At 28.6% G+C, this 16152-nt stretch overlaps 1 protein-coding gene across 4 annotated transcripts; it reads left to right on the top strand.

Annotated features, from left to right (window-relative positions):
- Positions 1 to 1138: 1138 nt before the first annotated feature.
- LOC111292171 (uncharacterized) lies at positions 1139 to 10809 on the top strand. Of its 4 annotated transcripts, none has more exons than XM_022884426.2 (25): positions 1139 to 1221; positions 1313 to 1513; positions 4246 to 4463; positions 4556 to 4661; positions 4750 to 4851; positions 4992 to 5048; positions 5189 to 5267; positions 5561 to 5708; positions 5961 to 6084; positions 6309 to 6477; positions 6718 to 6746; positions 6888 to 7036; positions 7138 to 7240; positions 7434 to 7529; positions 7620 to 7675; positions 7771 to 7894; positions 8628 to 8690; positions 8806 to 8865; positions 8962 to 9123; positions 9233 to 9306; positions 9390 to 9483; positions 9575 to 9711; positions 9798 to 9878; positions 10024 to 10129; positions 10485 to 10809. In XM_022884426.2, exons 2-25 carry the CDS (start codon positions 1340 to 1342, stop codon positions 10569 to 10571), a joined length of 2598 nt encoding a protein of 865 aa, XP_022740161.2. In that variant the 5' UTR covers positions 1139 to 1221; positions 1313 to 1339; the 3' UTR covers positions 10572 to 10809. The 4 variants fall into 4 exon arrangements, with proteins under 4 accessions (XP_022740161.2, XP_089601261.1, XP_022740155.2 ...); XM_089745135.1 differs by having other exon boundaries at positions 5558 to 5708; XM_022884420.2 differs by having other exon boundaries at positions 1304 to 1513.
- The last annotated feature ends 5343 nt before the right edge of the window (positions 10810 to 16152 follow it).

The raw sequence follows: 16152 nt of genomic DNA, 5'->3' as shown, positions 1-16152 counted from the left end.
TTGGAGAAAATCTTTTTTTTTTTCTTTGTCACCGACACATGAGAATCAAATGTCTTTCTTTATTTTTTTATTTTTTTATTTTAATATTTTTATTTTTATTTTTTAATTAATTGTTTATTTATTTTTATTTACATACATATTTAAAATTTCATATTAGGAACATGTTTTAATCAATTGGTAAAATAAAAAAACTAAAATATTTGTTAGACAAATAAATTTCTAAATTTTTTAATCATATTTATTTATTTGTATCATGTGAATTTTAAAAAATTTGGAAATAAATAAGAATTTTTACAATGATGAAATTAAAAAAATTGCAAGTGATGCTTGAAATTTCTAAGTGATGAATTTTCTTAGAATCATACTAAAAGTGTTGGAAAGATTTAGGAAGTATTTCAATAAAATTATTTTATTTATTATTAATAAAATATTTAGTAAAAATAAACTTTTTTCTATAAATTTTAAAGTAATCCAACAGGAAGTTTGTTTAAAAAAACAAACAAATTTTTTGAATACTTTTGAGATTAAGTAATTTTTTTTTTGAAATTTTACAAAAATAGTAGAGAAAAATTAAAAACTTTTTGATATTTTAAACAATAAAATTTAATTAAAAATAAAAGACTATTTAAATATAAGATTAAGTGGTACTATCTTTAGACAGATAAAAGTGCTAATAACTTTTTCATACATAAATTAATTAATAACATAGTAAAAGTTGTCTCCAAGTGGGAATGATTCTCAATTGAAGAATACAAATTGGAGTTTGTTTGATATTAGATCATAATTGGATGTATTTTTTAATATTTTTTTATCATTTATTATCTATAATAAAATAAAATAATAATACAATAACAATACATAAAATATAATATTTATTTAATTTTAATAATTTTATAATAATTTTATTTATTTTATTATTTTTATATTAAAATAATTAATCTACTCAGCATAGACTCATTCTAGAAAAATATTAAATTCCACCAGATTCAACATTTAACATATTTTAAAAAAATAAATTGTCGTTTAATGCACTCTTTTCCTGGAATCCTAGAGAAATATGTTAACAAGTGTCGGTCCCCTCCCTCGATAGTTACTGTTAAACATTTTCTTATATATATGACCATTGAGAAACCAATATGGAATCACATATAGAATTGTTTTTTTGACTGTGTCAGGTTTGATTAGTATCACGGAGAAATTTGAGGCATACTTATCCTTGCCGTAAGACAATTAAGTCGTCAATATACGCTATTGCATTTCCTTTTCATTTGTTACTTTAGTTGATTTTCAACTTAAAATGCAGGGGTAGCAGTGAGTGCTGGTGGCTGTGATATCAGAAATGGGAGTGGCCGTGATCGGAGGTGGAATCCGAGGGCTGGTTTCGGCCTACGTTCTGGCCAAAGCTGGAGTCAACGTCGTGGTTTATGAGCAAGAAGAGCAACTTGGTGGCCATGCCAAGACTGTTACCTTTGATGGCATTGACTTAGACCTTGGTTTATTGTTTCTCAATCCTGTAAGTTTCTTCTTTCCTTTTCATTTTTTTTCTTGTGTTTTTTTTTTAAATTTTATTTTCTAACTGGGAAATTTTTTTGGCTTTGAGCTTTTGATCCTTTATTTTTTTTTAGTAATCAAACCATTAAATTAAACATTAGTATATGTTTTTCGAACTTTTGATCTTTAGCTTTTCTTAGTAATCGTACCATATTAAAATAAATATATGTTTTTATTAGCTATTTATAATATTTAATATTTATTTAATACTCAAATCATATTTTTAATTTTTAATCATAAAATTTCAGACCTATTTAACCTCTGATTCGATTATTAAAGATTATTTGGTTTTTTTTTTTTCTTATTATTACTTGTACAATATTGTTTTCTTCCAAAAAAAAAAAAAACTTTTTGAAGGAAAAAAAGTTTATAGATTCATGCATTTAATCCACATACGTTGATTTTTTAAGTCAATGCTTAACCTAAACTCTTATTTTATTAAATAGATTATATTTTTTAAAATTAAAATTTTGAATGCAAAGTGCATTTTTTTTTTTTTTTTGGTTTTTAAAGTGCAATTATTTTGATTGAACTAATAATGGGTTACGTACACCAATGTATGGAAGAAAAAGGAGTTGTTTTATTTATCTATAAAAAATTATCTAATACACCAAAAATAAAATTTTTTAATCTTACAGACAAAACTAAAATAATAATATATATTTTTAATATATATTTAAAAAATAAAACATGTATAATCCTGCTAAATCAAATAATTTCTCTTTACGTATTCTATGTATGCAAAATATGTACGAAAAAAAATACAGATACACTAATTTTCCTTAAAAAGAACACAATAATATTAAGTGTTTTTGATTGTCCCATCAGTCACTCTCCTAGCTTTGAGATTGCTTTGCAGAAATTTAAGTTTTCCAACAACCCAAAGGATAAACAGTCTTCAGATTCCTAGCTAGTACTTACACATAATTGTAGCATATCTTATCCTCCATGGGTTGGTGGGTCAGAAGTTGTAGGGTGTGGGGATTCCATTTTTGTTTCCTGTAGCTTGATTTGGATTGAGTGGCTCAATTCATGCTTGATTTTTGTGTCATTTGCTGTGCATAATGAGCGGCAGAGACCAACCTGTTAAAAAGAAATGGCATCTCAAAATAGGTACTCTTCTCTAGGCCTTACAGGCAAGTGCAAAACAGTACATCTCAAGGTTCCAAATTTTCAAGCTTTCTAAAAAAAGATATATTATTGCAATCCTACTGTCCATCTGCTACTTTTGGCTGATCTGTGTTTCTAGTAAAACATCGTGAAAATAACAGTTTTAGGTTTTTTTTTTGGTCTGATATTTCCTTTTTTTCTCTGTTACTGTGTGTTTGGGAAGTTCAGTGTATCTTTCCTGCTTATGGACAAAGTTCATTCAATTTGCAGTACAGTATTTGACAGATCTTTAAGATTCTTGGGAAATTCCCACCTACCAACCACTTGGCAAAAAAAATTCAATGCAATTTTTAATTATTTAATTTTAATAACAAAAATATTAGCTGCACGCTTGGAGGGAGAGCCACCTGGTGCGTGAAGGCCTTCAAGCTTGCCTATGGACTATGGACCACCTCAATTAATATATTACTAATAAATAAAAAAGAATTTTTATATATTTTTTAATTATTAATTTTAATAAATTTAAGTGATGTGATTAAATTATTTTTCTAATTTTTTTTATTTTTTTAGATCTATTAAAATTAATAATTATAAAAATGTATAAAATATTTTTATATTTATATTATATAAATTGATCTCTTGTTGCAAATAAATATGTATGCATATACATATTCATGATATACATATCTATTTATTTATATAAACACATTACTCAACTTATTTGTTTGATGTATACATAAATATTAAGCTATAAATATATATTTTTGTTAAATTTTAGGAAGGGTATGTAGACATGAAATTGACCTGTTTCAATCAAATCCAAGTCTAACCTAGCTTGGAATATTATTTTTGTTTAATTTTAATTTTTATTAATTTAAAATATAAATATTTTAAATATTTTTGTTGAATAATATTGGACTTATTTGAATCTAATTAGATCGAATTAAATCCGACTTTGAACAAGAGTTAAAAAATCTCAATCGAAATTGATTTGATTTGATTTATGAACATTCTTAAATAAAGCTTTTCTTAATATATTACATACTTAAGGTGTTTCTAATTAATTAACATGTGAAATTTATCATCATTTTAATATATATATATATATATGTAATACACATGCAATATTTCTTATAAATACATGAAATTCCCAACAAATAGTTTTAATTTGGTTACTATCTCGCATGTACATGATCGTGGGCTTCTTTATTTTCTATTGGTTGTTAATGGTGTGACAGCTTTAACAATCACTTTCAAATTGTATTTGTAAATGTTAAACTACTGTAACCTTTAAATTTGATTAGCAAGTTATTTTGTCCAAATATTTTTAGAACCCACAAAAGCTTCACATAGTATCATTCAAAGAAAATGTTTACTGTGAAGAGATTTTATCCATTAGGGTTTCAGATAAATTTTTAATTTATTAATGAAATATGGAAGTGTACAAAGATTGTTTTTAGTATTTTAGCCTAAAATTTCAACCATTAAAGGTAAGTATAAAACTTCAAAGCTTTAATGTTTTGCTGTAATTTTCTTTGGATAAATTTGGATTTGAGAAAAATGATGATATGGATAACTTGACAGGCAAGGTATCCAACAATGTTGGAGTTGTTTGATAGCCTTGGAGTTGATGTGGAAGCATCTGATGTTTCATTCTCTGTAAGCCATGACAAAGGTAATGGCTATGAGTGGTGCAGCCAATATGGCTATTCAAACCAGTTTGCACACAAGAGGAAAATGTTGAATCCTTACAATTGGCCAGACCTCAGAGAAATTACCAAGTTCGGGAATGATGTCAACAGGTTAGCCATTCATTGTCTTGTCATATACATTTGGACAATTTGAGATTTCTTTTTATTACCATTTTAACTGTATAGTCCTCCATGTTTTGCAGTTACCTTGAATCACTTGAGCACAATCCAGACATTGATCGAAATGAAACCTTGGGGCAGTTTATAAATTCTAAGGGTTACTCTGAAAATTTTAAGAACTCTTATCTGGTGAGCTGCTGAAGAATTTATACATTTCATCCAATTCTTGAGCTTTTCTTATACCAATTATTGGAATTAATCAATTGAAATTTTATAGGCTCCCATATGTGGTTCAGTATTGTCCTGCTCCCAGGAAGAGGTTATGGGCTTTTCAGCCTTCTCCATTCTTTCATATTGTCGCAATCATCATTTGTACCAGGTATTTGATTAATTTCCAAAAGGCAAGCTGTACCTATGGCTATCATTTCTCAAGCATTATCGTCTTGATCACTAATCTGTAGGTTTAAGTTGCATCATGTCGATTTTGTTTATTGATTTTTTTTCCATTTCCATGTGCAGCTATTTGGGAATCCACAGTGGTTAACTATCAGAAGCCACTCATATTTTGTTAAAAAGGTACACATTTCTAGTTTCTGAAACTGTCCAATTCCCTTATATGTTCATCTTATTTGTGAAATAGGTTGTTCAAAAGTATAAAGCTTAAGATTCTGTTGCTGTAAGCTAACTACAAATATATTCCAATTCAATTAAATCAGGTCAGAGACATGCTGGAGAGTAGAGATTGTCAATTTAAACTTGGTTGTGAAGTAAATTCTGTTTTGCCTGCTGATAATGGTGAGTACTTGCCTGTCATATTTGTGTATTAAGTTTTATATCAGGAATATTTTCCAAACTAGTGGATAAATGTTGGGAAAATTTACCCTTCTAGCATTATGGAAAATAACCCTAATGTGACAAAGGAAAATGAAAACAGAAAACCATCCATCATTCAATATTTATCTGGAAAATATGACATTTTTTTTTTCTTTTGAGCATCATTTTCTTGTAAATTCCCATTTAGATGCAACGCGTTTTTCCTATCAGCGATTTATGGACCTCCAAGGATAATTGTAAAAATGGATTAGCAGGTATCACCATAGTCTGTGGAGATGGTTTCCAAGAAACGTACAATGGATGCGTAATGGCTGTTGATGCTCCCACAGCCCTAAGAATATTAGGAAACCAAGCAACATATGAAGAAAAGAGAGTACTGGGTGCATTCCAATATGCTTCCAGGTACTTGTATTTATTCTCTTTAATCTATTTTAACTTGTGAAAACAAAATATGCATTCTTATCATTTGAGATGTATTTTGTATATACTGAAATTCCCTCTTATTGGGAACTCTCAATCCAAGGATGATTCTTATGTCTGTAACTTTTCAATGAATGATTTGCATATAGCCAATAATCATTTTGAATTTTCTTTAGTTTATGGAAATTGAGCTACTAAAATTCATGAAATCTGATCAATTGTTTCTGTTGGCAGTGATATTTTCCTTCACAGTGACAGCAATTTAATGCCCAAGGACAGATCAGCTTGGAGTGCAATGAATTTTCTTCGAAGTAGAGAAAATAAAGCATGCTTAACATACTGGCTGAATGTGCTACAGGTCTGTAGCAAATTCTCTGAGTAAACTAGATATGTTAACTTATGATTTTCACACACAGTTCAGAATCTAAAAAATATTCAGTTTGCTAGTATTGCCTAAAATCTAGGGAAGCACAGAAGAATCTTGTAAGATACCATTTATCTCATCAGAATTACCAATATACTTTGTTGTTTATCAGGTTATAACTTAAATAGTGGTGACTGGTTCTTGTTCCCTTTTTTCAGAATGTTGGGAAACCAAGTCAGCCATTTTTTGTGACTCTCAATCCAGACCGTACCCCAGGCAATACCTTGCTTAAGTGGTCGACTGGCCATCCAATTCCCACTGTTGCTGCATCAAAAGCTTCACTTGAGCTTAATCAAATTCAGGGGAAGAGAGGAATCTGGTTCTGTAGTAAGATTTTTTCTCATGAGATTAGATGACCATATTACATTATTTAGTTAACATTTTGGATCATAAGTTTATGATAGTCAACCATTCCTGCTGGCACTGTCATGCGCTGTGCTTTTATATTCCTTGTGATCTAAAACCTTGATTAGCTTGACAGTTAAACTTTTATTAGTATTTTCATTATAAGATAACATAGCATAATGTCAACTACCTCTCATCTGAGTCTGTTTACAATTCTTTCAGGCTATGACTTCCATGAGGATGAATTAAAGGTACCTAGCCAGTAATTTCTGCTTATTTCTAACTCTAACAATGGTTCACTTTTATTTCAGTAAGTTAAATACCTTTAGTTTAGGCTGCAATGAAGTTACAAATTCACTAATAGCATTCTTCTGAGGTGCTCTTCTTCTCAGGCTGGTGTCGATGCTGCACATGGTATCCTTGGAAAGCATTCTTCTGTTCTGGACAGTCCAAAGCATATGTCACCCTCTTTCATGGAAACAACGGCACGTCTTTTTGTTACTAAATTCTTTCAACAATTTATACAACTGGGCTGCGTAATGTAAGTTCTTAAAAATAACCAGTCAATGTTTTTAGCATTTTGTAATTTCACTACATGTTTTTTCTTGAATTTGATACAATTTACTATGTGGCATTCACCAGTTTCTTAGAGGAAGGAGGCAGAATTCTCACATTCAAAGGAAGCATGGAAAAGTGTCCTCTTAAAACTGTTCTGAAAGTGCACAATCCCCAGTTTTACTGGAGGGTAGACACTAGACATTACTTACTCCCAATTCATATTTGACATTTATTTTGAATTCTAATTGAATTTCCTATCAAGTTGGATTAGTTGTTAATATTAAAATCTGAGTGCTTTTTGTTTATAAAATTTGAACCTGGCATGGTAAGGCACACAATTGTCATCAGTGCTGATGAGCATTATATGTGTTTTCCTCCAGATTATGAAAGAAGCTGATATAGGCCTTGCAGATGCATATATCAATGGAGATTTTTCTTTCGTTGATAAAGAATCAGGTCTTCTTAATCTTTTCCGGGTAAGAAAAGGTTATCCAGATCTGTTCCTATAAATATAGTACAATTTAGATACTTAAAATTTATCAGAATCTTCATTGATAATTTTGCAGATACTAATTGCCAATAAAGAGTTGAACTCTTCTGCCTCAGGACAGAATAAAAGAAGGTTTATTATAACTTGGAGAAGAATCTAGATTGAGATACTGGTAGAATCCATAAATAAAGTTGGTTTATTAAGCATTGGCACTTAAATGGTTGCAGGACTTGGTGGTCACCTGCACTGGTCACTGCTGGTATAGCATCTGCAAAGTATTTCTTGAAGCATCTCTTGAGGCAAAATACTATTACACAGGCTCGCAGGAACATTTCTCGTCATTATGATCTGGTAAGCAATCATGACTCAATTTCATGGTATTAGAACAGCATATTTTGTATTCACCTTCCAAGATGTTATTTTTATTACATAGTTGCCTTTCTCTTTTGGTGTTACCTTGCACTAGCCACTAATCACAATTTTGAAACCTACATATACAAGAACCTCATCAAAAAGAAAACCTTTATCAAAAGTATCATGGTCCTTGGTGGTGAAAATCTGTGTATATTTACACTCAGCTTTTGCTCCTTGAATAAACTGTCCAAGTCAAAGCAGCCCTAAACAAAAATCTCCAGTTAAATAGCATGATAATGGTGTCATAACCAAGATCTCAAACGTGTTTTTCTCTGTTATATTTGGTGCTTGTAGATTACAATGAATTATAGGTTATTATAAGCATTTTTCTCTTTTTGTATCATTAACAAGATCTTAAGAGTAATGGTTGGAGGTGCTGAAGTTGTTCCAATTTACTGTTTTACATTAATTTGGCTCTTTAGTATTGGGAAGCAGCATTGCAGGGGAAAAATTTCATAAGAACAATATTCACAATTTCCTTTTGTGATGACCTTGTCAGTTTTAAGTTTTTGACTGTGCTACTAAAGTTAAAATAAAAAAAAAAATCATGTTTGAGCCTTGAGGCTAAAGATTTCCTTGGTCATAGACAGGTCCTTTTGTTCACAATGCCTATATGCAACAGGATTTATCAAATTAAAGCTAATTAGTTCCTCCCAAATTGTGTTTGCAGAGTAATGGACTTTTCACTCTATACTTGGGTGAAACAATGCAATACTCTTCTGGAATTTTTCAGGTCTGGATACCAGTTTATATAATTTTTCTTGAACATGAACAAAAGAATCTTTCCATGTAATGTTGGGACTTTATATTCTTCTAGCATCTGATGCTCATATTAAGTTACTTTATAGACGGGAGAAGAACATCTGGACGTTGCACAGCGCAGAAAAATCAGTTCTCTAATTGAAAAAGTGAGAATTTACAATGGTCTGAGGTCTCATAGTTATTCTTCTTTTTTCCTTTGCCATGATCATTTATTTGATTGTGTTCTTTTTTGATACATATAGTTAAGAATAGAGAAGTGGCATGAAGTTCTCGACATTGGATGCGGTTGGGGAATCTTAGCTATTGAAACTGTCAAAAGAACAGGATGCAAATACACTGGCATCACTCTATCAGAGGAGCAACTGAAATTTGCAGAAGAAAAAGTGAAGGAAGCTGGACTTCAGGTATCCATGTGTGAAAATGGCTCTAGTCTGCAAATATTTCTTGTTCTTTTAGTCTTGATGAAGAAAAACATTTTGCGGATTGTTTTCACTTAACAAGTTTTGTCATCAGGGAAACATCAAATTTCTTCTCTCCGACTATCGCCAGTTACCCAAGACGAACAAATATGACAGAATCGTATCTGTGTAAGTTATATATTGCCCCCAGTAAATTTATATTTAAGCGTCACATGACAAATAATTTTAATATTTGCAATTGTATTCTTTAGTGAGATGGTAGAACATGTTGGTGAAGAATATATTGAGGAGTTTTTCAGATGCTGTGACTCATTATTGGCAGAGAATGGGCTTTTTGTCCTTCAGGTAATGCCCTCTTATCTTATTTGCTTATGGTAACTTCAAAGTTCCAACTATTGGTTAATGGACAAGAGTGGTCTTTTGTTTTTTCTCTCAGTTCATATCAATTCCAGAGGTACTTTCCAAAGAAATCAAGCAAACAGCAGGTTTTCTGAAGGAATATATCTTCCCTGGTGGAACCCTTCTTTCTCTAGATAGGACTTTAACTGCCATGGCTAATGCATCAAGATTCAGGTAACATCCGTTGTTGTTTAGACAATATTCAGAAACCTTGTCTTTGTTCTACAATACTAATTCATGAAGGATTATTGCGAGTGCAGTGTGGAGCATGTGGAAAATATAGGAATTAGTTATTACCACACCCTGAGATGGTGGAGAAAAAATTTCCTGGCAAATGAAAGGTACATATGCAACTCTCTCTTACACATTTTTGCTGATTTTGATTAGCATGCAAATCGTCTTTGGGGTTCGATAAGAAGTTCGATAAAAAAACCAAAGTAAATTTGTTTCAAAATGTGATGATGGAATATTTGTTTTCCTTCTCAGCAAAGTTCTGGCTCTGGGGTTCGATGAGAAGTTCATGCGGACATGGGAATACTATTTTGATTACTGTGCATCTGGTTTTAAGACAGGCACCCTCATAGATTACCAGGTAAACTCTATGTCTGTTTGACATAATGACACACCATATTCTACAGTCTTAGACTCCTTAATCTTGTCAAACAACAAGGGTTCTCACTTTCAACACTACATTTTAACAAACAATTTAAAATATGTATTAACATAAATGGACTGGTTCCTATTGCTTTAGAATCTGCAACACATTTCTGCCAAGCACTCAGTTCTTATTTCATATCATTGATGGGATAAACATGAAAAGGAGGAGAGTCCTTAGACACCAATGAATATGTTCTGTCACATTACATAATATCTCATATGGTGGAAGATCATAATCTTGGTTTATCTTTCAGCTTAAAACTCAGATTTTCCTGTATATTCTATTGTAGGTTGTATTTTCAAGGGCTGGCAATTTCACTGCACTTGGTGATCCATACATTGGTTTCCCTTCAGCATATTCTTTTTTGGATAATTGAAATGGTTTTCATTCATCCAAAGAAGCATATCGATACAACCAGCATCAAACTGCTGGCCTATGTTTAAGATCCTCTCTCCCTACTTAGTTTATATATGCTTTTGTTGTAAGGCAAGGAACAGAAGCAAATAATGTTTGGTTGTACTTGGTACACTCAAATGGATATTATGTATGAAATCTCTCAAGTCTTGTTGGAAACTTGACAATTTGAGGTAAAATGCATGCTGAATGTGTCTCAAGATTTGGGTGTCATGTCTTTTTATACCATCCAATAGCCCCATATCCTGCTTGCCTGTTTGACAAAATTTTTCATCCAAAGTGGCAGAGAAGAATCAGCTTGAAATTAAGTTGATTTTCTCACATAAAAGTATTTATTCGATTAATTTTATACCGAATTAATTGAATTAAATTTATTAATTATAAATAGTATACTAAGTTAAATAATTTAAAAACTAAATTTTGCAGGCATAGTAATACTGATGTTTGAATACAAATTATTATTACTTAAGCAACGTAATATAGCTCATGATTCATTGATAAGAGAAGAATATTTTTTATTAAGTCGAAATCAAAGGTACTTTGAAACTAAAATATTAAACAGATCAAGTTGATATGGGCCAGAACGTATAAGGTGTAATTGAGTAGACAATGATCAACATAAAATTTATTATTTAAAATTTGATTTGAGAAAATTAAATTATTTAAATTTATTCGTTTAAATTTATTTATTAAATAAAAAGTAAATTTGATTTTTATTTTTGATTTTAAGATCGATTATTTTTATTTAAACTTAAAATTGAGTTTAAATTGATATATATAAAATAATAATTTTTTAATTAAAATATAAAAATTTGATTAAATTCATAAATTATTTAAATTAAATAAGATGTTCAAATTTTACTTATTTAAAAAGTTGAATTGTTCAAATTAAAATTCAACTCGACAATAATTAAAATAAATTTAAATTTCATTAGAATTAAATTTAAATACTTTAAGAGTATTTATATATTATACTACAATAATACGTAAAATCGTTTAAAAAATTTTAAAATGAAAAAAAAACTACGGGCATAGCTTCCTCTACATGGCTGACCCTAAAGATAACTAATGGCCGTGATCGAAATACCAAAACTATCCCTGTACCCCCAACTTGGTCCCAATTTTTTCCCATTCACCCAATTAGCCAATTCCCACATACGTTTTTCCTTCAACGACAGCAATGCTGTGTGAATTTTTTACCTGCAAATTAGAGGCAGCTATCACCTACATCAAAATACGATGAAGACGCCGCCATCGGGGAGTTGGGTTCTTTCAATTATCATTCATTTCCCCAATAATAAACCATATCATCTGCAAATTCAAACAGATATGGCGGCACCAATGAAGAGCTTTTGTCTGCACTTTGATATAGTAGAAAGAATGGATACGATCAAAAGGTAAAATGATGGAGTAGAATTTTATATTGGATTTGTGTTTTTTTTTTCAAAGAAAAATGTGTCCTGTAGGAATTGAATAAAAAAAAAATGTAATGGAGTGGATCGTCTTCCTGTTTTCCTAGATATATATAGTTCAAGCCTATTTGTAATATGTTGGAGACTTTGAAGTGAAATGGTGCTTGTAATTTTAAATTTGTTAGTGAAAGGAGGAAGGCAAATGGCACCCTCTTTCATGGAGACTATGGCACGGAATTATTATATTAAAGTAATATTTGATGTAAAATAAAATAATAATTATTTTATATTATGTTTAGTTTGTATCTTAAAAAAAAAAGATTGGATTATAAGGAAGATTAAGGATGAGAAAAAAATCAAGATAATCGAAAATTTATTCAAAACTAAAGTGTTAATTCAGTTTGGATCTATTTTTTTTTATTCGGTTAAGATCAAATTTAGATATTAAATATATATATATATATATATATATTAGATTTAGATTGAATTTCAAATCGGAAGATGAAAACAAAAAAAAAAAATCAAACTAAATTGAATTATATATTTTTCTTAATTTTTATCTATATTTTAAATTTTTATAAAAAAATAATTTTATATCAAAATTTACTTAAATATATTAAAATTTTATTTTAAAATAATATATACAAATTTTAAAAATTAAAAATTAAAAATAAATAAATTAAACTGAATTAATAAAATTCAATTCAGTTTAGATCGAATGAAAATTCTGTTCGGATTTGAATTGGATTTTAAATTTTCATAATATTATGCAATATTTGAAAAAATTGAATTGAATCTGATCTAGACCAAACTGTTATCACCTCTAAGGAAGACTAATTATCTTTTTGATATATGATAATTCAATTCTCCTAATGTAGAGAAAATTATTTTTTAATCTATTGGATTGAACTTATATATCATATTATATCCTTAAAAAATATATCAATAATTTAAATTATATAGATTTTGTAAAAAAATAATTTTGATCAATAAATAAATTATTTTACTTTAATTCTTGTACATATAAAATTCAAGATAAAATAATATTATTTAATCTAATTTTATTCATAATATTATCTTATCTTATCTTATCATAATTTTGCATATCAAACATATCTTTTATTCTTAAAACAATTTATATCAATGGGCGACATAATGTGAATTTTTAATTAAAAATAATTCCTCATTCATCTTTCTTATTATACATCAATTTCTTCTTTTTTTTGTCACAATATGGATATAAAAAAAATTATATGTATTATATTTAAATAATAAATTTACTAGATATTACCTTTTAAATGCGATTATATAAATCAATTGAATTAATATTTGTTTTCTTTAATTTTTTATATATAATTTATTGTTTAATATATACCCACTAATTATTATTTCAGGATTCTATTTTAGTATTCTCTTGTTAATATGCTTACATTTTATCTTTTGAGATGTATAAACATCTAATTTTGTCTCGATCGATTGTTTATTTAAAAAAAAAAAATTTTGTGGGTTGTTAATTGTTTTTATGTTTTAAATCCAATTCAGTCTAATTTCATAATCCAGGTCTTTTGGGCTTAGGAGCCCAAGCCCTAAAGTGCAGTCCAAGTGTTAAGGTCTATTAGAAATGGATTGGCTTTTTTTTTTATTGTTAGTATTTATTATTTTTCTTTTTAATAAAAATTTAAAAAAAAAAGTCAGAAAAGGCCGAAAGAGTATGGGGATGGCAAAATTGGAAAGAACAAAGTCTAAGCTACCAGCTATCCTATCACCACTACCATTTTCAGCACTATCGGCGGCACCTGCAAAAGTTTTATGTAAGCCCATAGAATTTGAGATTTGAGTCCTTAATTCATTTAATAAATTGAGATTCATGGTAAGGATGTCGTAGAATATAAGTAAAGCAGAGTATTCTTTATTTTTATTATTAAATTTTTATATTATATTTATTTTCGTAATTATTTTGATAAATATTTTAAATTTAAATTTATTTTTATAGATATTTAATGAATATGAATAATTTTTATATATGTAATTTTTTAAAAAAATAAAAATAAAAATTTATTTATATATTTAGATAATTTTTTATTAACATATATTTTTTCAATAAAATATATTAATTTTAATTAATTTTAATTAATAATTTATATTATTTAATAAAAAATTTTATTTACTAAATATATATAAATATATATAAAATACAAGTATAAGGCGTATACTTTTAAATGGTAATAAGTTTGGTTAAATAGATTTTTGCTCATTTGAATTTGATTTAATTTGATTTTTTTTTTATATTTAAATTTAATCTAACTAGATATTATATAAAATCGTATTTAACTCAATCCGATTCAAATTAATAAAATTTTATTTTTAAATATAAATATAAAATAAATAAATATATAATTAATTAATTAAAAAATAATATATATAGTTGAATAAAATCGAATTTGTTTAGAATTCGACTCTTTTTTTTTATCACCTGATCTAACTTAATTCGATATTTGATTTTTAAAAAAATTGATCTTAAAAAATTAAGTTAGGTCGAAATTTGTTAGATACAAATCAAAATACCTTTTTTACTGGTATTATATTATTTTTTTCATCTTTATTTTCAATAAAAATTAAAATTATATATATTTATTTTTATACTCATAATATAATTTTTATTTTTACTTTTAGTTAAATAAAAAGTTAAAATTTTTATTAAATATGGATAAAATCCACATCTTTAACTCAAACGCACTACAGAGAAAATTCAAAATAGGCAAAAGAGCAAGGATAAATAACACGGCGATAAATTAATTACCAAAATTCCTATTATCAATTTCAGTTTTTTTTTCTTAGCCTACGACTATTGTCACTGAAAGTTACCTAGAACTAACATTATAATAGCCAAGTCGGCCCCCTCTTTGAATCAGCTAGACGGCCTTGCACAAGCCACCAAACAGTCACCATCAATCACCTTAAACCTACTCTCAACCCACCATAACCAAAAATCACGAATCGAATAGCAACAAAAAAAATCACGTGTTTCCTTTTTATTTTTAAATAACAAAAAAAAAATCTATAGTCCTCATCGGAGTGAGGAACCGAATAAAAGAACAAGAAGAAAGCAACACAGTACAAAAAGAACCCAAAAGAAATTAAAAAAAAAAACAAAAGAGGAAGAAAATAAGGTTTTATTAAGGTTTTGAGTTTGGCTGGTTTCAGGGAGTTTTGGGGCTTGAAACGCTGTAAGGGGAGAGGCCGAAGGGTAAGGAACAACATACTACAAGATCAGAAGATTTGGTACGGCCAAGGCTGGTCTTTTGGGGTGTTTGTGCCCCGGTTTTAAGGGTAGATCTAGGTTTTGGAGGCAAATCTAGGAAAATCCAAGGACGGATTTGAAACGAAGAGGTGTGGAAGAGTGTGTGGAGAAAATTGGAAGCTGAAAGGTGGTGGCAGCTGACGAGGGACGGCGACCAGGACGGTGGCCGGCGTCGGAATCTACCACCCTGTGCAGCTTTGGGTTTTTCGACGGGGCTGGGAACCGCCAGAAAATCGATCTAAATCGGCTGAGCGGTTGACTGTTGACCAAGTCGCATAACCGCTGTCTGGTGACTGAGCCATTGACCGAGCCCCTGAAGTGTTGACCAGCCGGTGATAGAGTCTTTGACCAAGCTTATTTTTGGTATTTTTCATTTTTTTAATTATTTATTTTATGTGGATTTAATTGTTGCATTAAAAATATTTTTAAATTTGTGCGAAAATATAAAATGTTTGAAGTTTATTTGAAATAAATTTGAAAATGATAAAAATTTGAAATATTAATTTTTTTTTATTTTTTTAAAAAATAAAACAATTCAAAAAAAACTCTAAAAATATTTAGAAAGAAGTTGAAGTCTAATTTTTTTTAAATAAAAAAATCAAAACATTTATTGCTTTGAAAATTATAAAAAATTGAAATATTAATTTTTATTAAAATTATAAATTCAATTTTAAAATTTTCAGTGCTGGAATTATTAAAAAATTATAATAGTAATTTTTATATAAACTTTTAGGTGAGGTATTATTCTTTAAATGCTGATAAAATATTATAATATTTTAAAAAAACTTTAATATCAAATATTCTAGGATAAAAAACGTTTTGAATTCGAC

Source organism: Durio zibethinus, chromosome 16 (assembly GCF_047325235.1).
Source record: "Durio zibethinus cultivar Kanyao isolate XHJ-2024 chromosome 16, ASM4732523v1, whole genome shotgun sequence".
NCBI lineage: Eukaryota > Viridiplantae > Streptophyta > Magnoliopsida > Malvales > Malvaceae > Durio > Durio zibethinus.
This window is presented reverse-complemented; position numbering and strand designations above follow the sequence as displayed.